Raw genomic sequence first — 24,886 nt, 5'->3', positions numbered from 1 at the left:
TTACTTGTTTGTTTTTGGCTCAACACAAAGCTATATTTGAAGAAATGATTCTATAATTAAGCTCTGAGAGTTCTTTATATATTTTAAATACAAGTGCTTTGTCAGTTACGTGATTTGCAAATATTGTTTTGCCACCTTATCTTTTTTTTTTTTTTTTTTCATTCTCTTAATAGTGTCTTCTGTTAAGAAAGTTTTTTTTGTTTTTGTTTTTCTTCATGGATCATGCTTTGGATGTCTTTGTCTAATACATCATTACAGTTTTTTCCTATTTTTTTTCCTAAGAGTTTACTAGTTTTACATTTTATAATACTTGAACTCTCATTCATAGCTGGGAGGAATGCAAATGATACAGCCGCTCTTGAAAACAATTTCATACGACCTTAAACATAAAACTAACAAAAAATCTTATAATCCCACTTCTAGGTGTTTACCCTGGACAAATGAAAACTTATGTTCATAGAGAAACTTATACACAAATGTTTATAGAATTAGTCATAATTGCCAAAAGCAGGAAGCAATTTAAATGTCCTTCAATGAGTGAATGAATAAAAAGTAGTATAGTCATACAATGTTTGAGTAATAAAAAGGAACTATTCAGACATGCAACATAACTATTATCTCAAATGCATTACACTGAGTGAAAGAAATCTATTTCAAAAGACTACATACTGTATGATTCCATTTATATGATATTCTGGAAAAGGCAAAACAATAAAAATAGAGGACAGAGCAACAAAACTAGTGATTAGAAAAGGGTAAGGGGAGGGAGAGTCTGATTACAAGTAGTAATATAAGGGAATTCTTTGGGATGTTGGAACTGTTCTATATTCTGTTTGTGGTTGGTGGTAACAAGAATCTATTCATGTATTAAAACTCAGAGGACTCTATACCAAGAGTGAATTCTATTGTATGTAAATTTGTGCCACACATACACAAAAATTTAAATCATGGGTGTGTAAAATTATGCTGTCAATTTTAAAGGACTGAATAATATTTCATAATTAATACTTTAAATGGTCAAAACAAAGTAGCCTGAGTAACTGAAACATCTACCTCTTTTCTGTGTGGATGCCAATCCTGGCCACAAATTGCCTGATTTTGGAGGACTTGCTGATAAACGTGAATTAACACCTTCATTTGATGGGAGGATCTGTGGTGTAGACAGGTCATTCAAATGGACATCGGTAATATATTCTGTAATATTAAAAATTTGTGTTATTACCTTAAATAGTAAAATTATTCTACCTGTCAAATAATGTTAATTATGTTAAAGGTTTCTTCATTTGAGATTTTAAACACAATTCACATTAATAAATGTAGAGTGAAATACTTGATAGAGAAAGTGCTAAGGGAAGTAACAGTGATTTTCCCCCCTAGGAATACAATTAATGCTTTTATCACATTCTATTGTAGACATTCAGGAAGTGAGCAGAGGAAAATATAAAGCCAAAGAGAATTCTATTTGTCCTAATTTATTATTTTAAAAAAGATATTCAGGACAGTTTTTTTAAAAAACAGCTTTTAAAACAGTGTGGGGGGAAAAGATTATCTCCCCAAACTAACACAGTAATCAAAATCTAAGAAGAAATTTAGGCATAAAATCATTATAAATTATTTTATTCTTACTGTGATAAAATTAACCCTTTTATCAGGAAAGAACCTTTTAAATTATAAATTAAATTATAAATAAATAAATAAATCTCCATGAGCACTATGTGAATAGTTGCTGTTGCAGTCTCAATACATAACATCCATTCCAGAGTAAGGGACTGTGCTCAATAAGTATTGAAGAAGAGAACTGTTCCTAAGAGACCCTGAAAGAACAACTTCAGAGATTTTTCTGAATAATGCAAAATAAATTACTTTCACATAAGCATTTCTCATTATCTCCAGCATCACTAAAAGCAGACTGTATAAATTTGGAGTGAAAGAAGAGAAAAGAGTCACTCCTTTCTGAAGGGAATAAAGTTACTATGATCTAGGTCAAGAATTGGCAAATGTTTCCTGTAAAAGGTCAGAAAGTAAATACTTTAGGTTTTGTGTGCCACATATGGTCTTTGTCACATTTTTTAATTGGGTCTTTAAAAAAACGTAAAAGCTCAGATCCCTATTCTAGGTCATCAATTAGTTATATGTATAAGAACAGCAATAAAGAATGAGTATGGTCCTATCCTGTTTGGCTTAGAGCATCGGCCTGCAGACTGAAGGGTCCAGGTTCGATTCTGGTCAAGGCCATGTACATTGGTTGTGGGCACATCCCCAGTAGGGTGAGTGCAGGAGGCAGCTGATCAATATTTCTCTCTCATTGATGTTTCTAACTCTCTATCCCTCTCCCTTCCTCTCTGTAAAAAATCAATAAAATATATATTTTTTAAAAAACTCACTTTAAAAAAAGAAAGAATAAGTATGTTCTTTAACCAGACTTTTTACAAGGGCTGGACAGCATCAAAGCTAAGTCTTTCAATGTATTAACTATACAACTTCTAAACATAAGGGCAGTATAATTAAGGAGTCTAATAAGTTTTCCTGACTAGAAGGCATGTATGCACTATACAGAGGTGAGTCACTTAAGAAGGAATTTTGGGTTCTTTCAAATACCTAAATAAATTGTTTAGTGGTTCTCGCTCTTCAGTAATTACAGAATAAATTATTTTTGTTACTTGTCTGCCATTTATTTTAAGATCAGAAAATTTGAACCTCTGATGGTTTAATTTTATCTACTTTGGAGAACTAAATTCCACATTAAGCCAAGATAACTTACTTAAGAAATAAATGTAAAATACAAAGAGATCTAGCTCAACATTTTTCATCTGACCCTTGGCTCTTTCTCAAAGGAACACTGATTAATATTAGAATATATCTTATACGGCTCATTATAGTTAAAGTCCTACACTAATACAAACACATATTCAAAATGTTTCAGAGCTGATGCAATTCCAGTAACAGCAACCTAAATCTAATAGTATATATGTTTACAAAAATACAACTGGATTACTTTGCTTTTCCCCAGGATCTTAACAGAATCTGCTTAAAATGACATAAACTTAACACTTACATACATGCAAATACTGCTAAAGTCTACTACTCAGAAAGTCCAAACCTAACTATCTAATTCCCCTTTCCTGAAAATTAGTATGGTTGAACGATGTCATATACTACACACAAAATATTAAGCTAAAATTATTAATCATTCTATTTCATTCTTATTATGCTAAATATAAACTGTGAACATTAACATGTAAATTATAAGTGTTTTGATTTTAGTCACATGCCATGCTAATTTTCCCTCAGTGTACCAATGAAACACTACTATTTTCAAAATATTAAAATTGTCACCTGAAGCTCTGCCGTGTATTTGCACTTTAACTGTTTCCTGGTTGTTCAAATCGTCTGTTTCAGACATAGAGTCTTTATCTTTATCTAAGTCTCCTTCAGAATATACTTTATTAATCTTATTACACATCTTCTCTTTTTGCCAATCTTTTGACATTTCTGAATTGTTCTCATCATCCTGAATTAACATTGTTGTTTCATTATTATCTTCAGAAAAGCTTCTAGAGCCATTATCGTTTTCAGCTCTATCACTGCCGCTACAAGATTCACAGGACTGAAAATCTACATCTGACTGGCTCTTGTCTTCTTCCATGGTCTCCTCAGTCATCGTTTGAGGATCTTCTTCTACTTCCATGACCTGTTCTTTCAGTTCTTCATGAAGCAGATCCATTAAACATCGAAGGAATTCTTGAGCATCCTAATATAAAGCAAAATAGATATCACCGCTTCATGTGTATGCATGCAGAAACTTAAGGAAAAATATACAGAATGTCGTTATCAACTAAATGTGTAGCATTATACTAAAGAAATACAACTTTGTAGAACATAAGGCACTGGAAGGATGAGAAGCACTAAGTCCTAAAACGTTAGGTAAATGAAACAAAAGTAATTATAAAACTGAAGATGATCTGGAGGGAGGTCAGCTTTTAGTAGCGCTGCTATTTTTAAAAAGTGGAGGAGTAAGGTATAAAGAAAACCTGGATTTGCTTCGTGTGACTATTCAGAGAGATGTCCTAAATTCAAATACTTTAACTTAAAATTAAAGCTTTATCCAATTTTGTACTATATCTTACAGAGAAACCCTTAATCAACCTGAAATGCTTATTAAAAATACAAATTTGTAAGCCCCAACTCATATCTACGAAATCACAGTCTCTGGTAATCCAGGAATTTGCATACACAAAAATTAACAGGGAATAGATATTGTTTTGAAAAAGAAAAATGTTAGGGCCAGGTATTGATACTAAAAGATATTATATAAAACTACAACAATTGAAACTTGCAATAGTACTAATACAAAAAATATATGGGTAAATGAAACAGATTAGGAAGCCCAGAAACAGATTCTATTTTACATATTAACTAGAGGCCCAGTACATGAAATTCGTGAAAGGGAAGGGGTGTCCCTTAGGCTGGCCTGCACCCTCTCCAATCTGAGATTCCTCATAGGATGTCATCCTAAGCCAGCAGTCAGACATCCCCCAGCCTGATTCCCCTAACTGCTCTCCCCTGCCAGCCTGATCACTCCTAACTGCCTCTGCCTTGGCCCTGCCACCATGGCTTTGTCCGGAAGGACGTCCAGTCCAATTAGCATATTACTCTTTTATTAGCATAGAGGCCTGGTGCACTGGTAGGGGCTGGCTGGTCTGCTCTGAAGGGGGTCCTGGATCAGGGTGGGGGGTTCCCTTGGGAGGCAAGCCAACCTGGGCAAGGGGCCTGGAGTGGTTTTCAGGCTGGCCAAGCCCCCGGCTTTGTCCGGAAAGACGTCCAGAAGGTTTCTCAGTCTAATTAGCTTATTACTTTTTTTTTAATATAGAGATAATATAAAGACGTAAGCACAAAAAACAATAGAAAGACATTTTTAAAATTGTATTTTATAAGTCTTAAAGTTTGGCTCAATGGATAGAGCGTCGGCTTGGGGACTGAAAGGTCCCGGGTTCAATTCCGGTCAAGGGCATGTACCTTGGTTGCAGGCATATCCCCAGAAGGGGGTGTCCAAGAGGCAGCTGATCCATGACTCTCTCTCATCGATGTTTCTAGCTCTCTATCTCTCTCCCTTCCTCTCTGTAAAAAATCAATAAAATATATTAAAAAAAAAAAAAAAAGTTACAGTTTGGTACCTTGTTAGCTACTTGTGAAAACAAAATTTGGATCATACTGTAATATGAAATAAATAATATGTATTGAAAAATTACATTTTTGAAAAATGAAAGCATACAATATAGAAAGCATAGATGAAAATTTATCTCTGATGTAGAACTTTTCAAAGTTAAAAGCACTAAAATTATTGACATACTAGTGGCCCAGTGCACAGATTTATGCACACTGAAAGGAAATTAATTAGAAGAAATATTTTAATATTGCTATTCACCCTTTCTTTATAAGTGTCAGAGATGAAAGAAAATTAGTAAAATGTATATGAAAATAATATATAAATTGATTAATAAACAATAACAACATGATACAACAAAAAAGACATGATATAAAAACAACATTGATAAAAACAATGACTGATGCCGAAACCGGTTTGGCTCAATGGAAAGAGCGTAGGCTTGGGGACTGAAAGGTCCCCGGTCAAGGGCATGTACCTTGGTTGTGAGCATATCCCCAGGAGGGAGTGTGCAAGAGGCAGCTGATCGATGACTCTCTATCTCTCTCCCTTCCTCTCTGTACAAACTCAATGAAATATATTTTTAAAAAAACAACAATGACTGATAAAGTGATTAAATTTATTCCAATATCTCACTGTATACCACATTAAGAGTAAAAACACTTTCAGCGTGCTTGACTAATTCCTCTTGTGATGAAGTATTTACAGCTTTAACTTTAATGTCATACGCTCTTTGAACTCAAGAGAAAGTAACATATAACTGACCATGTCCGAAAACGAGTTCAGGTGGGAATATTCTTACACTGTCTAGATTGGTGCCAGCGAGATCTTTATATGTATTTCGCATGTGTGAGTCAACGTTTATTTTTAAATTGCTAGTGTGCATCATATGTACCGGCCGGTGGGCAGTTGGTCACGCCAATGGCTGGTCAGTAACTTAGTCTTTTATATATGTGTGTGTATATATATATATATATATAGGTTTACCCACCCCAAAACTCAAAATTTCTAGGAATATAGAAAATTAAGATAAGGATAGAAAAATATAAGCAGAAAATAAGATAAAAGATCATTCTTGTTAAATAAAGGCATGAGAAAAAGTAATAAAAAAATAAATGAACAAATAAATTATATAGAAAGAAATACATATGACCACATAATAGCATAATATATAATGGCATGTTGCAAATTTATTAAAGATGAATTTTATGAAAAAGCAATGAAGACTTACCTGCTGAGAATACCCCCGAAAAGTTGGATTTACAGTTTTAATTCCTTGAAACAGATTAGTAGGCACAACAGAACCTGGCCTAAGGAACAAAACATTAAAAAATGAGAGATTTGTGATGTTCTGTTTATTTATAATTTAGCAATCAAGAATTAAAGGTATTAAATTGAAAAGTGTTTATGTTTCAAAAAATCATTCAAAATTGCCCAATATTATGTTCCATAGGTTTGTCAGATAGCTTATTACTGATATTTAAGCTATATCTTATTTTTCTCTTCCCTAATGAAATTATAATACTCTACTATATAATGTTTTAAAAATACTGAATTATTTAAAATAAAAATGTATTTACTTAAAATTTCTGGGGTAATTAAGTTAAGTGTACCTAGTATACTATCTAACTAAAAATTTAAAGCCAGACATTAAATACCCATGAAAACAAGTGAAAAGTAAACCAATATATGAGATTTAAATCCTTAAAAGTCTGTACTATAACATTTAAGGCTTACATATAAGTCTTTTATCCATTTTGAGATTATTCTTGTGTATGGTCTAAATTGGTGGTCTAGTTTCATTTTCTTTTTCATGTATCTGGCCAATTTTTCCAATGCCATTTATTGAAGAGACTATCTTTATTCCATTGTATGCTCTTGCCTCCTTTGTCAAATATTAATTGACCATATTGGTATGGGTTAATTTCTGGGGTCTCTGTTCTATTCCATTGGTCTATATGCCTGTTCTTGTGCCAGTAACTTACAATAGCTTTTTTTTTTTTTTTTAACGTTTAATATGAAAGGAACTTTATTGGACCCTATGGAATGGGGGAGGGGAGTGGTGTGTACTTTTATTGAGATGATGTACTTTATTGACCAGACAAATATCAGTGGTGATGCGCATTACTTCTTGCCCACTAAAATGCTCATACAAACAGCAATTCACAGACATCTGATATAATAAGAAACATATATTTGGTCTTCATTCTGATTCCTGATACAGAGCTTCTAAAACTTTTAGTATGTCCTGAGTGGTCAAGGTATTATAATAGGAGCATCTTTTTTTTTTTTTTTTTTTTTCAGTATATTTTATTTTATTTTTTTCATTTATTTTTTTATTTTATTTTTTACATATTTTATTGATTTTTTTTGCCCCCCTCCCTCCCTCCCACACATCCCCTCCCTCCCCAACTTACAATAGCTTTGTAGTATAGTTTGATATCTCGTATGATAACCTTCCAACTTTGTTCCTCTTTCTCAAGATTGCTGACATTATTCATGGTATTTTTTTGGTTCCATATAAATTTTTGGGATATTGCTTTAGATTTGTGAAATATGCTATTGGTCCTTTAATAGCACTGCACTGAATCTATAGATTGCTCTGGATAGTAGGGACATTTTAATGATGTTAATTCTTCTAATCCATGTACATGGTATATGTTTCCACTTGTTTGTATCTTCCTCAATTCCATTTTTCAATATCCTATAGTTTTTTGAGTACAGGTCTTTTTCCTCCTTGGCCAAGATTATTACTAAGTATCTTAATTTTTTTATTGTTGCAACGGTAAATAAGATTGTTTTTTCAGTTTCTCTTTCTGAAAGTTTATTATTGGTGTATAAAATGCCATCACTGGTTGCTTCTTGCATGTGCCCTAACCAGAATCAAATCTGCAACCTTGGCATATTGGGATCAAGCTCTAACCAACTGAGCAGAATATTCATTAAAAAACAATAAAGAGCCCTAGCTGGTATGGCTAAGTGGATAGAGCGTCGACCTGAGAACTGAAGGGTCCTGGTCTAGGGCACATGCCCCAGTTGCAGGTTCGATGCCCAGTAGGGAGCATGCAGGAGGCAGCCAGTCAATGATTCTCTCCGTCATTGATGTTTCTATCTCTCTCTCCCTCACCTTCCTCTCTGAAATCAATAAAAATATATTTAAAAAACAATAATTTTTAAAAATAAAAACATAATAAAGAAAAGAAATATATTAAGTACATACCTGCTTTTATGCCACAGCTCCGTCATCAGTTTGAGATAACTCTTACAAATGGCTGGTTTCTTATCTGTTCGAACTAGTCCTCCACAATCAAGAAAAAACTGTGTCAAAGGTGGGCTGATTTAAAGAAAACAAAATATATGTTAGAGGGTAATCAAGCTTAACACTGATTACTTTCTTGGCAATTGACTGACAGTACACAGAGCCCTCTATCTATTATTTTTTTGTTCTTGTTTATAACTTCACATTCATGTCTTCATATTCTTGCTCAAACCAGATTTGATTCCACCATATCAGAGTCTTTAAAGCTGTCAGATCCAGTTAATACCTTTCACTTTCCTGTCAGTAGCATGTCACAGGTGACTTACCCCTCATTCTTGAGCAACCCTTCTCTTGACCAATGTAATGTATCTTTTTTCTTTACCTCTCTATGACAATTCTTTTTCCTCTTTATTGTTCTTTCTGCTCTTACTAGATATCTAAATATCAGGGTTCCTCAGGACTTGATCCTATAACTTTTGCTCTCTTCCTACAAATACTTTCCCTGGGTAATCTTAAATTTTCACAAACATGCAATGATAGTCAAATTTACAAAAATGAAACAGCTCATCTAAACTCCAGAGTTACAACAAATACCCAAACATATGGCTGTCTTGGGTATCCCAAATTTAACATGCTCAAAATTTAACTTTTAGCCTAAATCGGTTTGGCTCAGTGGATAGAGCATCAGCCTGTGGACTGAAAGGTCCCAGGTTTGATTCCGGTCAAGGGCACGTGCCTTAGTTGTGGGCATGTCCCCAATAGGGGGTGTGCAGGAGGCAGCTGGTCGATGATTCTCTCTCATCAATGTTTCCGACTTTTCCTTCCTCTCTGTAAAAAATCAATAAAATATATTTTTAAAAATTTAACTTTTAAGTTAATCAGTTTTCTCTAAGCTTCTACAGCCCAGTAAGCGGTACTGCATCCAATGGCTCAGGTTACCAATTTATAAGGCAATGAATGAACTTGATTAACTTGAGGGCACCTCCAAAAATTTCTTCACTTCAGGGAACTGTCTGAGCAAAGGACCAAATCCTGGCCTACAATAAATGAGCTACCATAAAAAGATATTCCATATAAGTGGAACCAAGAGAAAACATGGGTAATTATACTTATATTAGACAAAAATAGACTATCTCAAAAACTTTAACAAGAGATAAAGAAGGTCATTCTGTAATGATATAGGTGTCAATTCATCAAAAGGGTATCATTTGTAAATATGTATGTACCCAATATAGGAGCACCTAAATATATAGAGCATATAGTAACAGATCTGAAGGGAGAAATAGACAGCAGTAGAATAATAGTAGAGGACTTCAATACTCCCATTTTTAAACAACAGACAGGTCATCCAATCAGAAAAATCAATAAGGAAAAATTGGACTTAAGCTACACATAACACCAGATGGCCATACATAATGTTCTGTATGTTCTAGACACAAACAGAACATTCCACCCAACCCAGTTTCTTGCTTACTCTATCTTGACAGTTACCAACAAGAAAAAGAAAATAACTTTTCAGGAATAATAACATGTTTTGTTTTAGTTCATTCATATAACTTTCTAAATGGGGCATTTCAGAAAATGGGAGAAAAAGAAACTATGTGTTGAGGGGAACAAGGAGAGAAGTACAGGTAGGGATTTATAGAATTCTATTGGCTAGGGGAATTCAATAGAATTGTTAACTCTTTCCCATATTACTATTAATGTGTATCTATTTTTAACCCCCTCCCCTTTTTTATACTATAGAAGCATAGTTTTCTGCTCAGAGTAACTTTAAAAAGTTATATAAACCAAACAAAATTAATTTCTCTACTTACCAATTAGAAAGAGCCTGCAAAGCTGCATTCATATAACAAGTATTGCCAATATTTTTCAAACCGGTAAGACCTAGTAAGACAAAGTATAAGCTTTGTATCATTCAATGATGCAATGACTCAATAATTTTATGTGTTTACTGAATATGTAACTATATATGATAGTTATTATGGATCCCAAACTATGTTAAGAAAATACAAAATACGTTATGGAAATACAAAATAACAGCCTGAGCAACTCAGAGAAGTCAGACTTATACCAAAGTGTTAATTTTCAGATAGTTATTTAAATATGTAATATTTATGTAAAGGATTAAAATTCACTTATGTAAAGGATTAAAATTCACTTATATCAACTACAAAACAAAAATTTTTTAAAAATGTATATTTTATTGAGTTTTTTACAGAGAGGAAGAAAGAGGGATAGAGAGTTAGAAATGATGAGAGAGAAACATCGATCAGCTGCCTCCTACACAGCCCCCACTGGGGATGTGCCCGTAACCAAGGTACATGCCCTTAACTGGAATCAAACCCGGGACCCTTCAGTCCACAGGCGGATGCTCTATCCACTGAGCCAAACCGGTTTCGGCACAAAACAAAATTCTTTGTTCCATTATATATAGTTTAGACTAAAAACTATAGGCTTTGTTAAAGTGATGCCAGAGAAATCAAGCATCACTCGAAGTTGTCTGTTTGCTTTTTTTGCAAATACAATTTTACTAGGCCGAATTTCAAAATTCTTTTATTTTAAAATTTTATCTTTATTATTGAAGGTATTATAGATGCTCCCCCTTTTTTGCCCCACTGACCCCCTACACACTGCTCCCACCCTTACCCCAGGCCTTCACCACCCTACTGGCTGTGTCCATGGGAGTTATGCATACTATATGTATACTAGAGGCCCAGTGCATGAAATTCGTGCACGGGGGCATGGAGGGGGTTGTCCCTCATCCCAGCCTACATCCTCTCTAATCTGGGACCCACCAGCATCAGGTCTAAACGGGCAGTCAGACATCCTTCTCACAATCCAGGACTGCTGGCACCCAACTGATCGCCTGGCTGCCTTCCTGATTGCCCCTAACCGCTTCTGCCTGCCAACCTGATCACCCCCTAACCAAGGGGTCCTCAAACTTTTTAAAGTGGGGGCCAGATCACGGTCCCTCAGAGAGCTGGAGGGCCGGACTATATGAATTACTAATTCCTACTGTAACACCTCGGCTGCGCTAGTGAGCCCAAAAAACCTGGCGGGCCGGATCAGACTCCTCTGCGGGCCGCATGTGGCCCGCGGGCCGTAGTTTGAAGACTCTCATGCCAGCCTGGTTGATGTCTAACTGCTCCCCTGCCAGCCTGTTTGCTCCCAACTTCCCTCCTCTGCCGGCCTGGTCACCCCTAATTGCCCTACCCTGTAAGGTTGATGACCTCCAACTACCCTCCCTTGCAGGCCTGATCCCTCCCAACTGCCCTCCCCTGCTGGCCATCTTGTGGTGGCCATCTTGTATCCACATGGGGGCAGCCATCTTATATGTTGGAGTGATGGTCAATCTGCATATTACTCTTTTATTAGATAGGAAAGAGGCCTGGTGCATGGATGGGGGCTGGCTGGTTTGCCCTGAAGGATGTCCTGGATCAGGGTGGGGGTTCCCTTGGGGTGTGGGGCAGCCTGGGCAAGGGGCCTGTGGTGGTTTGCAGGCCAGCCACGCCCCCTGGCGACCCAAGCACAGGCCCTGGTATCTGGAATTTATTTACCTTCTACAATGGAAACTTTGTAGCCTGGAGCAGAGCCAAGCCTTCTCCTTGCTCCATGGCTGCCGCCATTTCTGTTTGGATTTGTTTACCTTCTATAATTGAAACTTTGTATCCTTGAGTGGAGGCCTAGGCCCGCCAGGGTATGTGGAAAGCTTGGCTTCCTCTATTTTCTTTTTATATATATTTTTAAATTAAGATATTATATGTGTACATACCTTACCAATCCCCACCCCACCCCCACTCCCATACATGCGCTCCCTCCCCAGAGTTTTTCGTCCATTGGTTTGCTTATATGTATACATACAAGTCCTTCGGTTGATCTCTTATCTCCCCCATATCTCCCTCCCCTCCCCGCTGTAATTTGACAGTCTGTTTCTTTTACTGTCTCTGTATCTACCCTTTTGTTCATTAGTTTATAATGTTCCTTATTATCCATAAATGAGTGAAATCATGTGGTGTTTTTCTTTCATTGACTGGCTTATTTCACTCAGCATAATGTTCTCCAGTTCCATCCAGGTCGCTGCAAATGATAAGAATTCCTTCTTTTTTATGGCAGCATAGTATTCCATTGTGAGATGTATTATACCATAGCTTTTTGATACAATCATCTGCTGACAGGCACCTAGGCTGTTTCCAAATCCTAGCTATTGTAGATTGTGCTGCTATGAACATAGGGGTGCATTTATCTTTTTTGATTGGTTTTTCTAGTTTCTTAGGATATATTCCTAGGAGTGGGATTACTGAGTCAAATGGGAGTTCCATTTTCAGTTTTTTGAGGAAACTCCATACTGTTCTCCACAGTGGTTGCACCAGTCTGCATTCACACCAGCAGTGCATGAGGGTTCATTTTTCTTCTCATCTTCACCAGCACTTGTCCTTTGCTGATTTGATGATAATAGTCATTCTGACAGGTGTGAGATGGTACCTCATTATCATTTTGATTTGCATCTCTTTGGCTTCCTCTATTGCCAAGCCTCTCACCTGCTCTCTGTGGCTACAGCCATCTTGGTTGGAATTAATTTGCATACTCATTCTGATTGGCTGGTAGGCGTGACTTGTGATATAGGGGAATAATGGTTAATTTGCATAATACTCTTTTATTAGGTAAGATATATCCTTTGATTAATCTCTTCCCACCATACCCTCTTCTCCTTCCCTCTGAAATACAAGACCATTGAATGCTTCAATATCTCTAGTTCTATTTTGTTCGTAAGTTTATTTTGTTCATTAGATTCCACATGTAAGCAAGATCATGCAATACTTCTCTTTCTCTGTCTGGCTTATTTCACTTAGCATAATACTCTCCAGGTCCCTACATGCTGTCTCAAAATGTAATAATTTTTTTATTACAGCATAGTATTCCATTGTGTATATGTACCATAGTTTTTTTTAACCATTCACTTACTGATGAATACTTGGACTGTTTACAGACCTTCACTATTGTAAATAACGCTGCTCTGAACATAGGGATGCATATATTCTTTTTGATTGGTGTTTCAGACTTCTTAGGATATATTCTTGGAAGTAGGATAACTAGGTCAAATGGCAGTTTCATTTTTAGTTTTTGAGGAAATTTCAGTCTTTCATACTGGCTGTACCAATCTGTATTCCCACCAACAGTGTACTAGGGTTCCTTTCTCCACATCCTCACCAGCATCTGCTGTTTGTAGATTATAGCTATTCTGGCAGGTATGAGGTGGTACCTCATTGTCATTTTAATTTGTATCTCTCTGATTATTACTCACATTGAGAATTTTTTCATATGTCTTTTGGCTTTTTATATGTCCTCTTTGAAGAATGTTTATTTAGATCTTCTGCCCATATCTTTTTAAATTTATTTTTATTGATTTCAGAGAGGGAGAGAGAGGAATATCAATGATGAGAATCATTGATTGGCTGCCTCCTGAACACCCCCTTCTGGATTGAGCCCACTACCCAGGCATGTGCCCTGACCTGGAATCTAGCCTTGACCCCCAGGTTCATAGGTCAACACTTAACCACAGACACACACCAGCCTGGCTTTTCTTAAAATAGATTGCTTGTCATTTTTTCTTGAGTTGTATGAGTACTTTATATATTTTGGAAATTAATCCCTTATCAGATGTATCATTGGCAAATATGTTATCCTATCTGAGAGATGCAAATCAAAATGACAACAAGGTACCATCTCACACCTGTCAGAATGGCTATCATCAACAAATCAACAAATGACAAGTGCTGGCGAGGATGTGGAGAAAAGAGAATCCTTGTGCACTGCTGGTAGGAATGCAGACTGGTACAGCCATTGTGGCATTTCTTCAAAAAATTAAAAATGGAATTTCTGCCCTAACCGGTTTGGCTCAGTGGATAGAGTGTTGGCCTGTCAGATCCCAGGTTCGATTCTGGTCAAAGGCACATACCTTGGTTGCAGGCACATCCCCAGTAGGAGGTGTGCAGGAGACGGCTGGTCAATGTTTCTCTCACATCGATGTTTCTAACTCTCTATCCCTCTCCCTTCCTTTCTGTAAAAATTCAATAAAAAATATATTTAAAAAAAATGAAATTTCCATTTGATCCAGTAATCCCACTTCTAGGAATATATCCCAAGAAATCAGAAACACCAATCAGAAAGGATATATGTGCCCCTATGTTCACAGCAGCACAATTTACAATAGCTAAGATTTGGAAACAGCCTAAGTCCCAACAGCAGATAAAATGAATTTAAAAAACTATGGTACAGCCTTAACCGGTTTGGCTCAGTGGATAGAGCCTCGGCCTGCGGACTGAAGGGTCCCAGGTTCGATTCCGGTCAAGGGCATGTACATTGGTTGTGGACACATCCCTGGTAGGGGGTGTGCAAGAGGCAGCTGGTCGATGTTTCTCTCTCATCGACGTTTCTGGCTCTCTATCTCTCTCCCTTCCTCCTCTGTAAAATATCAATAAAATATATATATATTTTTAAAAGAAATCAATGGGGGGGGGGGGAAGGAAACATGTAATACTTTAAGAAATAAAGAATTTAAATAATAAAATACAAAAAGAGAAAGAAAATGATAACTATTTTACTTCCTCCTTTTCAATTTGGATGTCTTTTATTTTTTCTTCTTGCCTGATTGCTATAGCTAAGACTTCCAGTACTATGTTGAATAAGAGTGGACATCCCTATCTTGTTCCTGTTCTTAGGGGAAATGTTTTTAGTGTTTGCCCAACTGATGTTGCTGTAGGTTTATCATAGAGAGCTTTATTATGTTGAGGAATGATTCCTCTATTCCCACTTTGTTGAGAGTTTCTGTCAAAACTGGATATTGGGCCCAGCTTGTACAACTCAGTGGTTGAGCGTGAACCCATGATGTAGGTCACAGTTCAATTCCCGGTCAGGGCACATGCCCAGGTTGCAGGCTTGATCTCCAGTACGTGGCTTGCAGGAGGCAACTGATCAATGTTTCTCTCACCAATGTTTCTATCTCTCCCTTCCTCTCTTTCTAAAATCAATAAAAATAATTTTAAAAGAGTGTTGGATTTTCCTGAAAGCTTTTCCTGCATCTATTGATATGATCATGCATTTTTTGTCTTTCAATTTGCTTATGTGATGTATTGCATTCTTTTATTTGTTGTTATCATCATCTTCAAAGTTCCTTTTACAACTGTGTAATGTGAAATTCTGAATTTTCACAGATTGTGCACCTGTGGGGTCTCTTGGCCTGGCCTGCCCCCTCTCGCAACCCGTGATCCCTCCCCCCCCAACCCGGTGCATGTTCGGGGCTGGGGAAGACTCCAGGGTGTGTCTGGCCCATCTCGCCCTGTCCCGATTGGTCAGATCCCAGCAGCAAGCTAACCTATCAGGTGAAAGCATCTGCCCCCTGGTTGTTGGTCTGCGTCATAGCTACTGGTGAAATGGTTAACTGGTCAACCCATCGCTAAGGCTTTTAAATATAATAGATGGGCAATACCATATAAAGAAGGGGTACACAGAAGTATTTTACCTCTTGCCTTAAGTTCATCTTCTTCTTCCACTTCTATGTCCAGGTCATCAAATACAGCAACCATAGGAGTTTTTAATGTCGTGTTACTGGGTATTTTAAAATCCTTGATAACAGAACAGACAGTGGACTTAAATCCTTAGGTTTTATCTCATATACCACTACAGTCTAAATATTAAGAAATGTTATCTTTAAGTAAGAATTCACTTTATTATCAATTAGAATAAAACTTACATTAATATTTTTAAAGTAATAAGGGCCTCTACCTATTAATAGCATGTCACTCTACCTTTATTAACATATGTACATGAATAACAAAATCACTTGTGACTTTTCTGAATTTGAACACAATTCACTCCAATTCAGTAAGGCCACATTACAACTTAAAAGACCTAAGTGCAGCCCTAACCGGTTTGGCGCAGTGGATAGAGCGTCAGTCTGCAGACTGAAGGGTCCCAGGTTCAATTCCGGTCAAGGGCATGTACTTGGTTGTGGGCACATCCCAGCTAGGGGTTTACAGAAGGCAGCTGATCAATGTTTCTCTCTCATTAATGTTTCTTTCTTTCTTTTTTTTTCTTTTTTTAAGTACATTTTATTGATTTTTTTACAGAGCGGAAGGGAGAGGGATAGAGAGGTAGAAACATCAATGAGAGAGAAAGATCAATCAGCTGCCTCCTGCACATCCCCTACTGGGGATGTGCCCGTAACCAATGTACATTCCTGACTGGAATCGAACCTGGGACCCTTCAGTCTGCAGGCAGACGTTCCTTCCAATGAGCCAAACCAGTCAGGGCTCTCATTGATATTTCTAACTCTCTATATCTCTCCCTTTCTCTCTGGAAAAAAAAAAAAAAATCAATAAAATATATATATATTTTAAAAAGACCTAAGTGTACGTATCCTACATTGTCTTTTCAGATTTTTCATGTTTTTTACAAGAAGCTTTCCCGTCATAACATGCTAACTTATCTCTAGACTTCTACAATCTTTCCTGATACTTATTATTATACTTATTTATCCTTTTCTGCATATGAAATAATTCATTTGTTTTAAAAAGAAACAAAATATTCTAATACTAATTCCCAAGAATTGGCTTAACTCAGAGGTTGCAACTGGTGACCTGTTATGTCAAATGCTAGCCCATACTATTTAACAACAACAAAAAAAAAAAAAAAAAAAAAATTGAGCTAATATTTTAAAAATTGGAAGAGCTCACATAAAAATCAGATTTAGCAAGTTCTCTTATAATAGCAGAAGATCAAAGTATATTCATTTGTAGAAGGAAACTGAATAGTAGCATGCACTCAGCATGTGCTCTGGTTCTCCAATGTTTAGCTTTATTCCATCCCAATGATCCATGCATATTTCCTTACACTGACCCACTTTATTTTTCTGGCATCTGTAGGTACTGAACATTTGAGTAGGCCTCATGTTCTCATTTTGTTGTATTTAAATACAGAGAAATGTAGAGTCTTTAAATAAACCATTCAACATTTTACCTCCTAGAAAAAAATTTCTATTTGAAAAATCTTAATGATATTTGAATGGTTTCCAAAACTGTTATTCTATAACTAATACTCTATTCAAACAGGCTTTACATTTATACCTCTAAAAAAATTTGTACAAATATCTATTTTCCCCTCTTGTAATTTTTTCAATAATGAATCATCAGGAAGTTGCATGAAATTAAATTAATGCATTTTATGTACTCTACATATAACTCATCAGAGAATTATTTATAAGTTATCAGAAAAGTATCAGTACATTTATTCAATCAGATTCAACATTTACTAAAAGTATGTAACCTCTTCAGGCAGAAATGACAACTGATGGCTATTTTAACTTACTTTACTTTAGTCAATGATGATCATTTTCCCAATGTGTTTATTTGTACTTCTTTGTGAACTATCTGCACTTACTATTTCAGGCACCTTTTGAGTATTGCCCTTGTAAAAATTGTTAGCAATTCCTTATGTGATTAAACTTTTAGTTATCAAACTTTTGTTAAAAACCTTAGATTGTTCAAGAAAACTTATTCTCAAACTACCAGGACACTCCAGAAAAGGTAAAATCACATTTTTGAATGATAAGTAGGAATCAATGGGAGAAACAGTAATAGTGGTGACTTATTAACGAAAGCCATTCAAAACTATGAATCTAGAATTGCAATAAGTATACCTTATCCAAAACCTAGTCATCTTAATTTATATAATGTGTGAAGGCAAGCAAATTTATTATCATACATGTATACTATCAGAATGTGAATAAAAGATACAAACAGAAAAATCTAAGAGAGTTGGTATCAAGGGCAAATATAGAAATACTAGAGGCCCGGTGCACAAAACTTGTGAGGGGGAGTAGGGGGCCCTCAGCCCAGCCTGAACCCTCTCCAATGTGGGACCCCTCGGGGGATGTCGGACTGCCAGTTTAAGCCCAATCCCTGTGATTGGGACTGCTGGCTCCCAATCCCTCTTACAATCCGGGACTGCTGGCTCCCAACCGCTTGCCCTGCCTGCCAGCCTGATTGCCCCTAACCACTTCTGCCTGCCAGCCTAATCCCTCCCTAACCACTCCCCTGCAAGCCTGACCAATGCCTAATTGCTCTCCTGCCAACCTGATTGCCCCCAACTGCCCTTTCCTGCTGACCTGATCACCCCCAACTGCCTTTCAACACTGGCCCAGTAACCACCAACTGCCCTCCCCTGCTGGCCCCGTTGCCCCCAACTAAGCCCTGCAGGTCCAAATACCCCTAACTGCCCTCTCCTGAAGGCCCGGTCACCCCTAACTGCCCACCCCTGCCAGCCTGATTCCCCCCAACTACCCTCCCCTGCAGGCCTCGTCGTCCCTAACTACCTTCCTCTGCTGGCCTGATCACCCACAACTACCCTCCCCTGCTGGCCATCTTTGACCACATGGGGGCAGCCATCTTGTGTGAGGGTCAATTTGCATATCACTGCTTTATTATAAATGATAATAACACATATGTGGAAAAAACTCACTAATGTGTTAATTAAACCATATAGAGCAAAGGATGAGTAGAGTAGTTAGAAGCCAACTATTTTAATTTTCCATTTCCCTGTACTTTTATGCCTGGAAAATTCTCAGAATTAAGTGGTCAATCTTTATAAGCCTATACATATTTTGTAACCAAAAATTGATGCTAAGCTTTAATATATTCTATCTGGTTTTCAGTTAATTGTAAATGTTCAGAGTAATACAAATTGGGGTGAAGAGGGGAAGAAAATGAGAAAAAAGGAACTGAATTAGTATTTGTTATTCCCTATCAAAGAAGGCCTATCACCTCTCCTAGAATCAGACTTGTTAGAAAAAGATTACACTATTTAAATTTTTGGTTATTTTAAGTTTTTAAAACACATATTCAGAGAGATGGGCTTCAGTCTCACCCTCACCAGTCATTCTACAAAAGGACAAAGGCCACCCTCTATTTGAACTGAGAAAAAGAGGCACATTGCAGATATTTTTCACAGTACAGGTTTGGTGGGATTCTTTTAAATTTCAACTACATGACAAATTCTGAAATTATGATCTGAAAATACTTTATATTATAATTAAATGGATTTAGATAATTACCTGGACATTGTTTTCTTGTGTTTGGTGAAGTGGTCTTATGTGAGACAATGAAGGCTGAGTTCCTAATTTCCTGTCCAAAAATACTTCTTTGCTGCAAGCATAACACCATACTCGAAGAGTAGTAAGGTTCACAGTTAAATAATGCTTTGTATCCTATATATTTTCACAGGGACAAAGAAGAGGAACCAGAATTAGGTATAGTTGAAAACATTTCAGAAAAGCACAGAAGATAAACTGCTGGCCTTTGATCAGTAACAACATACCCCAAAGAGAACAGTTAAAGGTGAACACCAGAAAACATTCTTTCGATAAACTGCTGAAGTATTGTGAAATAATAATATCTAAGTGTTCTCTAGAAGTTATTCTACTGTCATTTTTCAGCGCCATTCATTATAAAAATAAAACACAACAGTATAAGACTGCTTTGCAGTTAGCATGTAAACATAATACAAAAAAAAATTTGACAATAACACAGTATCTATTCTAGGAGATCAGAATGGCAAAAGAATAAACATGACATGAGTTAAAGCACAACACAGCTCAAATAATAGTAAATATATGATCTTAGATATATAAAACTCAGCCTTTCTCAACTGGGTTTCTGTAAGAGAATTATGCCCTAAGGAAAATGATTTGAGCAACTATTTTCTCATTTCTACCAAGAATGGTACACAACACTAACACTCTAGATGCACAGAAGAAAAGTAAATTAATTAAGTACAATGATACCTGAGGGTCTCGGGGTATTCAGGGTTAATTAACTGATTTGAGCAACACTACTTAAGTACAGCTGATGCAGTAGAGATATCAATGTGAAAAAAGACGGTTCATTCTCGAGAAACTTAGTTTAGAATGGGAGCAAATGTTCAAATTATAACTTCAATTAATAATGTTGTATTTGCTTTCCCTCTTCTTTAGGCTTTCTTTAAAAATGCCTTTCATTAAAATTTTCTATATACATACCTGAGAATGTATGGTGCTGTGATCTACTTGTGATTCACCACAGCCAACATATGAACATCTATTCTATAAATAATTATACAAAAAAGGAAAATAAAGTATTTTAGAACAAGTGTCACATTACAATAACAGCATCGCAATTACATTTACAATTAACTTTTGATCATTTTTATCATGTTTTTTAACTTAATGATCAACTGACTTTTCATAGTTATTTTAACTAAAGATAACGGGCACAAAAGAATAAAACCAGAATATTTCTAAGCTAAAAAGTTGTCACCACTAGTAAAAAACAAGCATAAAATATTTTAGTGATTTACTAAAACTCTATGAAAAAACTGTAAATTAAAACCCAAAGTGTGAAGTTTAATTTTTGTCATCAATGATTTAATTTGCCCTTAATTGGTTGGAGCATTGTCCTATGCGTCAAAGAGTTGCAGGTTCCATCCCTAGTCATATGGGAGGCAACCAATCAATGTATGTATGTATAATTCATTCATCTCTCTTCCTCTCCCTCTAAAGTCAATAAAAAACATACCCTCGAATGAGGCAGGGAGGGAGACTAGATTAAAAAAATATGTTCATTTATGAAATGTTTTAAGTGTCAAAAATACCTTCTATTATAGTTATCCTTATCCAGATATAAAACTTTATATCAAACATTTGAGAAGAAACATATATATATACCTCTAGGCACGCCCAAAGATTTGGTCCTCTGACTTTACAATCCTGACAAGTACTCTATGAAACAAAAATCACATGGACAACATTATCATTACCTTAACATAGACAAACACATACAATTCACTAATAATATCTTATGTAAAAAATCTGGACTCCTAAACAAGAGTATTATAGTAATTTACAAAAAATACATTCAGGAGAAAGTGAATATGATTTTTTAAGGAAGGAAAAAAAGTAATTTTCTTACATGAGATTTTTGTATTAACTCTTCTTTCGTTATTTCGCCAACTGAGTCCAAATGTAAACAATGATTTCGAATACCTGGCATTTTGTTATAAATTTTCTCCTGTTTCCCAGGGCTTTCCAAGTGAGGTAATACCTATAAAAAAATGACCAAAAGTTAATTTTAAAATGCTAAGATATTAAAATAAAAGATAAAATAAGAAACACACGAAAGAGTATATTTTCAAATATACTTAGATTACTTTCATAAAGTTAATTTAAACATTGAAAATGTCTCTAGTACTATATATTTTATTAAAATTGACATTCATGAATCCATGTTATGTTTGTTTCTCCATTACTTTTACTGCTTTTTCCCCTTTCTCCCTCTCATTTTACTTTTTACAAATAAACGAAAGGGAAATTTTCAAGTTATTCAATTAAATATTTTTATCCTCTAAAAAAAAAATGAACACTTATACTGAAATAGAAACTGAAAAGAAAAAAAAAATTCAAATGGATACCTTCATTTTCAAACCAGCAGCAGCCCCTTCTAATAATATACAATGCTAATAAATGAAATTGTCTGCTATCCTAGCAATATACCAGGATAGTCACTTTATGTCAAAGTTTCTCAATCTTAGCACCATTGACACTTTGGGCCAGACAATTATTTGTTGAGGGGTGCTATCCTAATGTTTAGCAGGATTTCTGCCAGAACACCTCACCACCACTCTAAACTTTGATAACCAAAATCACTACACAGTGTAAAATTATGTCCTGTAGGCGGCAAAATCGTCCCAAGTTGAGACCCACATTATCATATGACCCTTTCAACAACTGTGAGTGAGGTAGGTACCATTATCTTCATTTGCATCTAAGGCTACAGAAGCAAACCTGACTTAGTTCACACGGTCAACAGTTGATGAAACTAGGACTTGAATACACATGTATATCTTATGGATAAGAGCAAGGACTCTGAAGTCAAACCTGAGGATAACAATAAGAGCGGAATGGCTGAAACTGGTAGAGTGTCAGCCTGCGGACTAAAAGGTCCCGGGTTTGATTCCAGTCAAGGGCATGTACCTCGGTTGCGGGCAGATCCCCAGTAGGGGGTGTGCAGGAGGCAGATGATGGATGATTCTCTCTCATTGATGTTTCTAACTATCTCTCTCCCTTCCTCTCTGTAAAAAAAAATCAATAAAATATATTAAATAAAAAAAGAAAAAAGAGCAGAATGGCATCCCTAACTTATGGGGTTACTGTAAGGATTTAATGAGGTAGTATATGTTGTGTGTGTGTGTGTGTGTGTGTGTGTGTGTGTGTGTCTACACAGTACTGCACATACATATATTCATAAAATTTTATTGGGCTCTCTGCATCACATCTTTATAGTGTTTCTTTAATATGACCAATAAGGTCTGATACCTCTCTCTACATGAGACCACCAGTTTAAGACTGAGGTAGTTGCCGAAACCAGTTTGGCTCAGTGGATAGAGCAACGGCCTGCAGACTGAACGGTCCCAGGTTCGATTCCTGTCAAGAGCATGTACCCTGGTTGCGGGCACATCCCCAGTAGGGGATGTGCAAGAGGCAGCTGATCGATGTTTCTCTCTCATTGATGTTTCTAACTCTCGATCTCTCTCTCTTCCTCTCTGTAAAAAATCAATAAAATATATTAAAAAAAAAAAAAAAAAAGACTGAGGTAGTTTCCCCAATTAACTATAATTTTCCCAATATTCTTCAAAAGTTTCCTCAATTTCATTAAAATAAACAGAAGGCAAAGTGTTCTGCAATATCAATCCACTTAATTTCTCCAAAACATCATAATAACTTATGAGAAAAGCATGATCAGAATACTATAAAGTCACTAAATTTTATCTATCTCCATTACAAATTTTATAAATTATAGTTGACTGGATATATAGAGTGACTTCCAAATAAAAAGTCTAAAATCTAACTCAGTATTTATCCATCTTCTTTGGGCTATAAATTCTTAATAATAGGGCTTTTCATGTCATTAGTTCATCTTTGGGGTTTGAGAATACCAGGGGAAAATTAAGAAACTTACCAGGAAAGAATAAAGAGTTATAAATATTAACACATTAGTAAAAACATTAAACAAAAAGTTTTGATAAAATAAAATAATGAGTCCAATATTATACTGTTACCTACAAAATACAATAGGAATCATCACTCTGAGGCTAATTGAAAATAAATCATTATTTCTAAATATTACACATATATATGTAAAAGGCTAAATGATCGACTGTACATCTGTCCGACTGATCAATCGTTACATATGATGCGCACTGGCAATTTATTTATTTATTTATTTTTTTAAATATATTTTTATTGATTTTATACAGAGAGGAAGGGAGAGAGAGAGAGAGTTAGAAACATCAATGAGAGAGAGTCATCGATCAGCTGCCTCTTGCACACCCCCTACTGGGGAAATGCCCGCAACCAAGGTACATGCCCTTGACCGGAATCGAACCCGGGACCCTTCAGTCCCCAAGCCGAGGCTCTATCCATTGAGCCAAACCGGTCCCGGCCGCACTGGCAATTTAAAAATAAATGTTTACTTGTGCACATAAAGCTCTTGCTGGCACCAATCTTATGTGTGTTTTTATTTTATAATAGTATATTATATATACTATTTTGACATTTTTTTTTGCAGTAATGTAACTACCACATGAGTCTTTCTTCTAATTAATTTCCTTTCAATGTGCATGAATCTGAGCTCCAGGCCACTAGTTATCATATAATATTGTTAAATAAGCCATGACCCAAACATTCAGAGCATGAAGTTAAACTTAAAATAACTGCTAATATTTTTAATTTCTTAATATTTGGGGGAGGATTTGGCAACCTTTCCCACCCACCTCTCACTTCCTTTTGTGGTTAGGTATCTCTTCCCTCTTAGATAATTAATTCCACTGCCAGCCATGATGGAATAATGAGCAGATTTATTTTTTCACATTAAATAACTAAAAAGCCAGACAAAATGTATAAAACAATGGTTTTCAGGCATTGATCCCTTAGAACAGTGTTTCCCAAAATGTGGTACGCGTACGCCCAGGGGTACGGGAAGAGTTTGGTGGGGGTACGCATTGCACCAGAGTTTGGTGGGGATATGCACTGCACCGTGCTAAGCTGCGCCTAATTCTACGTTCTCATGAGTACGAGGGGTACTCAGCGTTACGAAAATTATAGAAGAATACACATACTATGTCAAAAGTTTGGGAAACACTGCCTTAGAAGATAAAAACAAGGTGACTGTCCCAGATTACTGGTTGGAGAAAATTTCTAGGCCTCAGTACAGGTAGAGTTGAAAATTCAGGGAGACCAAGGATAGCTAAAAATCACAGTCAATTAATAGAGAGGAAAGAATTAAACAGAAAGTGAGTGAAAGCAAGAACATAGAGAGAAACCAAGATGGCGGCATAGGGTAGACACCCGAATACAGCCTACCACAACAAATTTG

At 36.1% G+C, this 24,886-nt stretch overlaps 1 protein-coding gene across 2 annotated transcripts in view; it reads right to left on the bottom strand.

The window, feature by feature from the left end:
- Positions 1-24,886, bottom strand: part of USP33 (ubiquitin specific peptidase 33) — a 56,503-nt gene that overhangs the window by 19,777 nt on the left and 11,840 nt on the right. For both annotated transcript variants that reach the window (XM_084872132.1, XM_084872133.1), the window contains exons 2-11: positions 21,425-21,556; positions 21,181-21,234; positions 20,497-20,559; positions 19,534-19,686; positions 15,946-16,048; positions 10,241-10,310; positions 8,385-8,498; positions 6,396-6,474; positions 3,337-3,751; positions 1,054-1,194 (exon numbers count right to left, since the gene is read on the bottom strand). In XM_084872132.1, coding sequence (XP_084728258.1) covers positions 1,054-1,194; positions 3,337-3,751; positions 6,396-6,474; positions 8,385-8,498; positions 10,241-10,310; positions 15,946-16,048; positions 19,534-19,686; positions 20,497-20,559; positions 21,181-21,234; positions 21,425-21,556 — 1,324 coding nt within the window. The remainder of the gene's footprint in view (positions 1-1,053; positions 1,195-3,336; positions 3,752-6,395; positions 6,475-8,384; positions 8,499-10,240; positions 10,311-15,945; positions 16,049-19,533; positions 19,687-20,496; positions 20,560-21,180; positions 21,235-21,424; positions 21,557-24,886) is intronic.

This window comes from Pipistrellus hanaki (genome assembly GCF_964339955.1).
Source record: "Pipistrellus hanaki genome assembly, chromosome: 2".
Classification (NCBI taxonomy): domain Eukaryota; kingdom Metazoa; phylum Chordata; class Mammalia; order Chiroptera; family Vespertilionidae; genus Pipistrellus; species Pipistrellus hanaki.
This window is presented reverse-complemented; position numbering and strand designations above follow the sequence as displayed.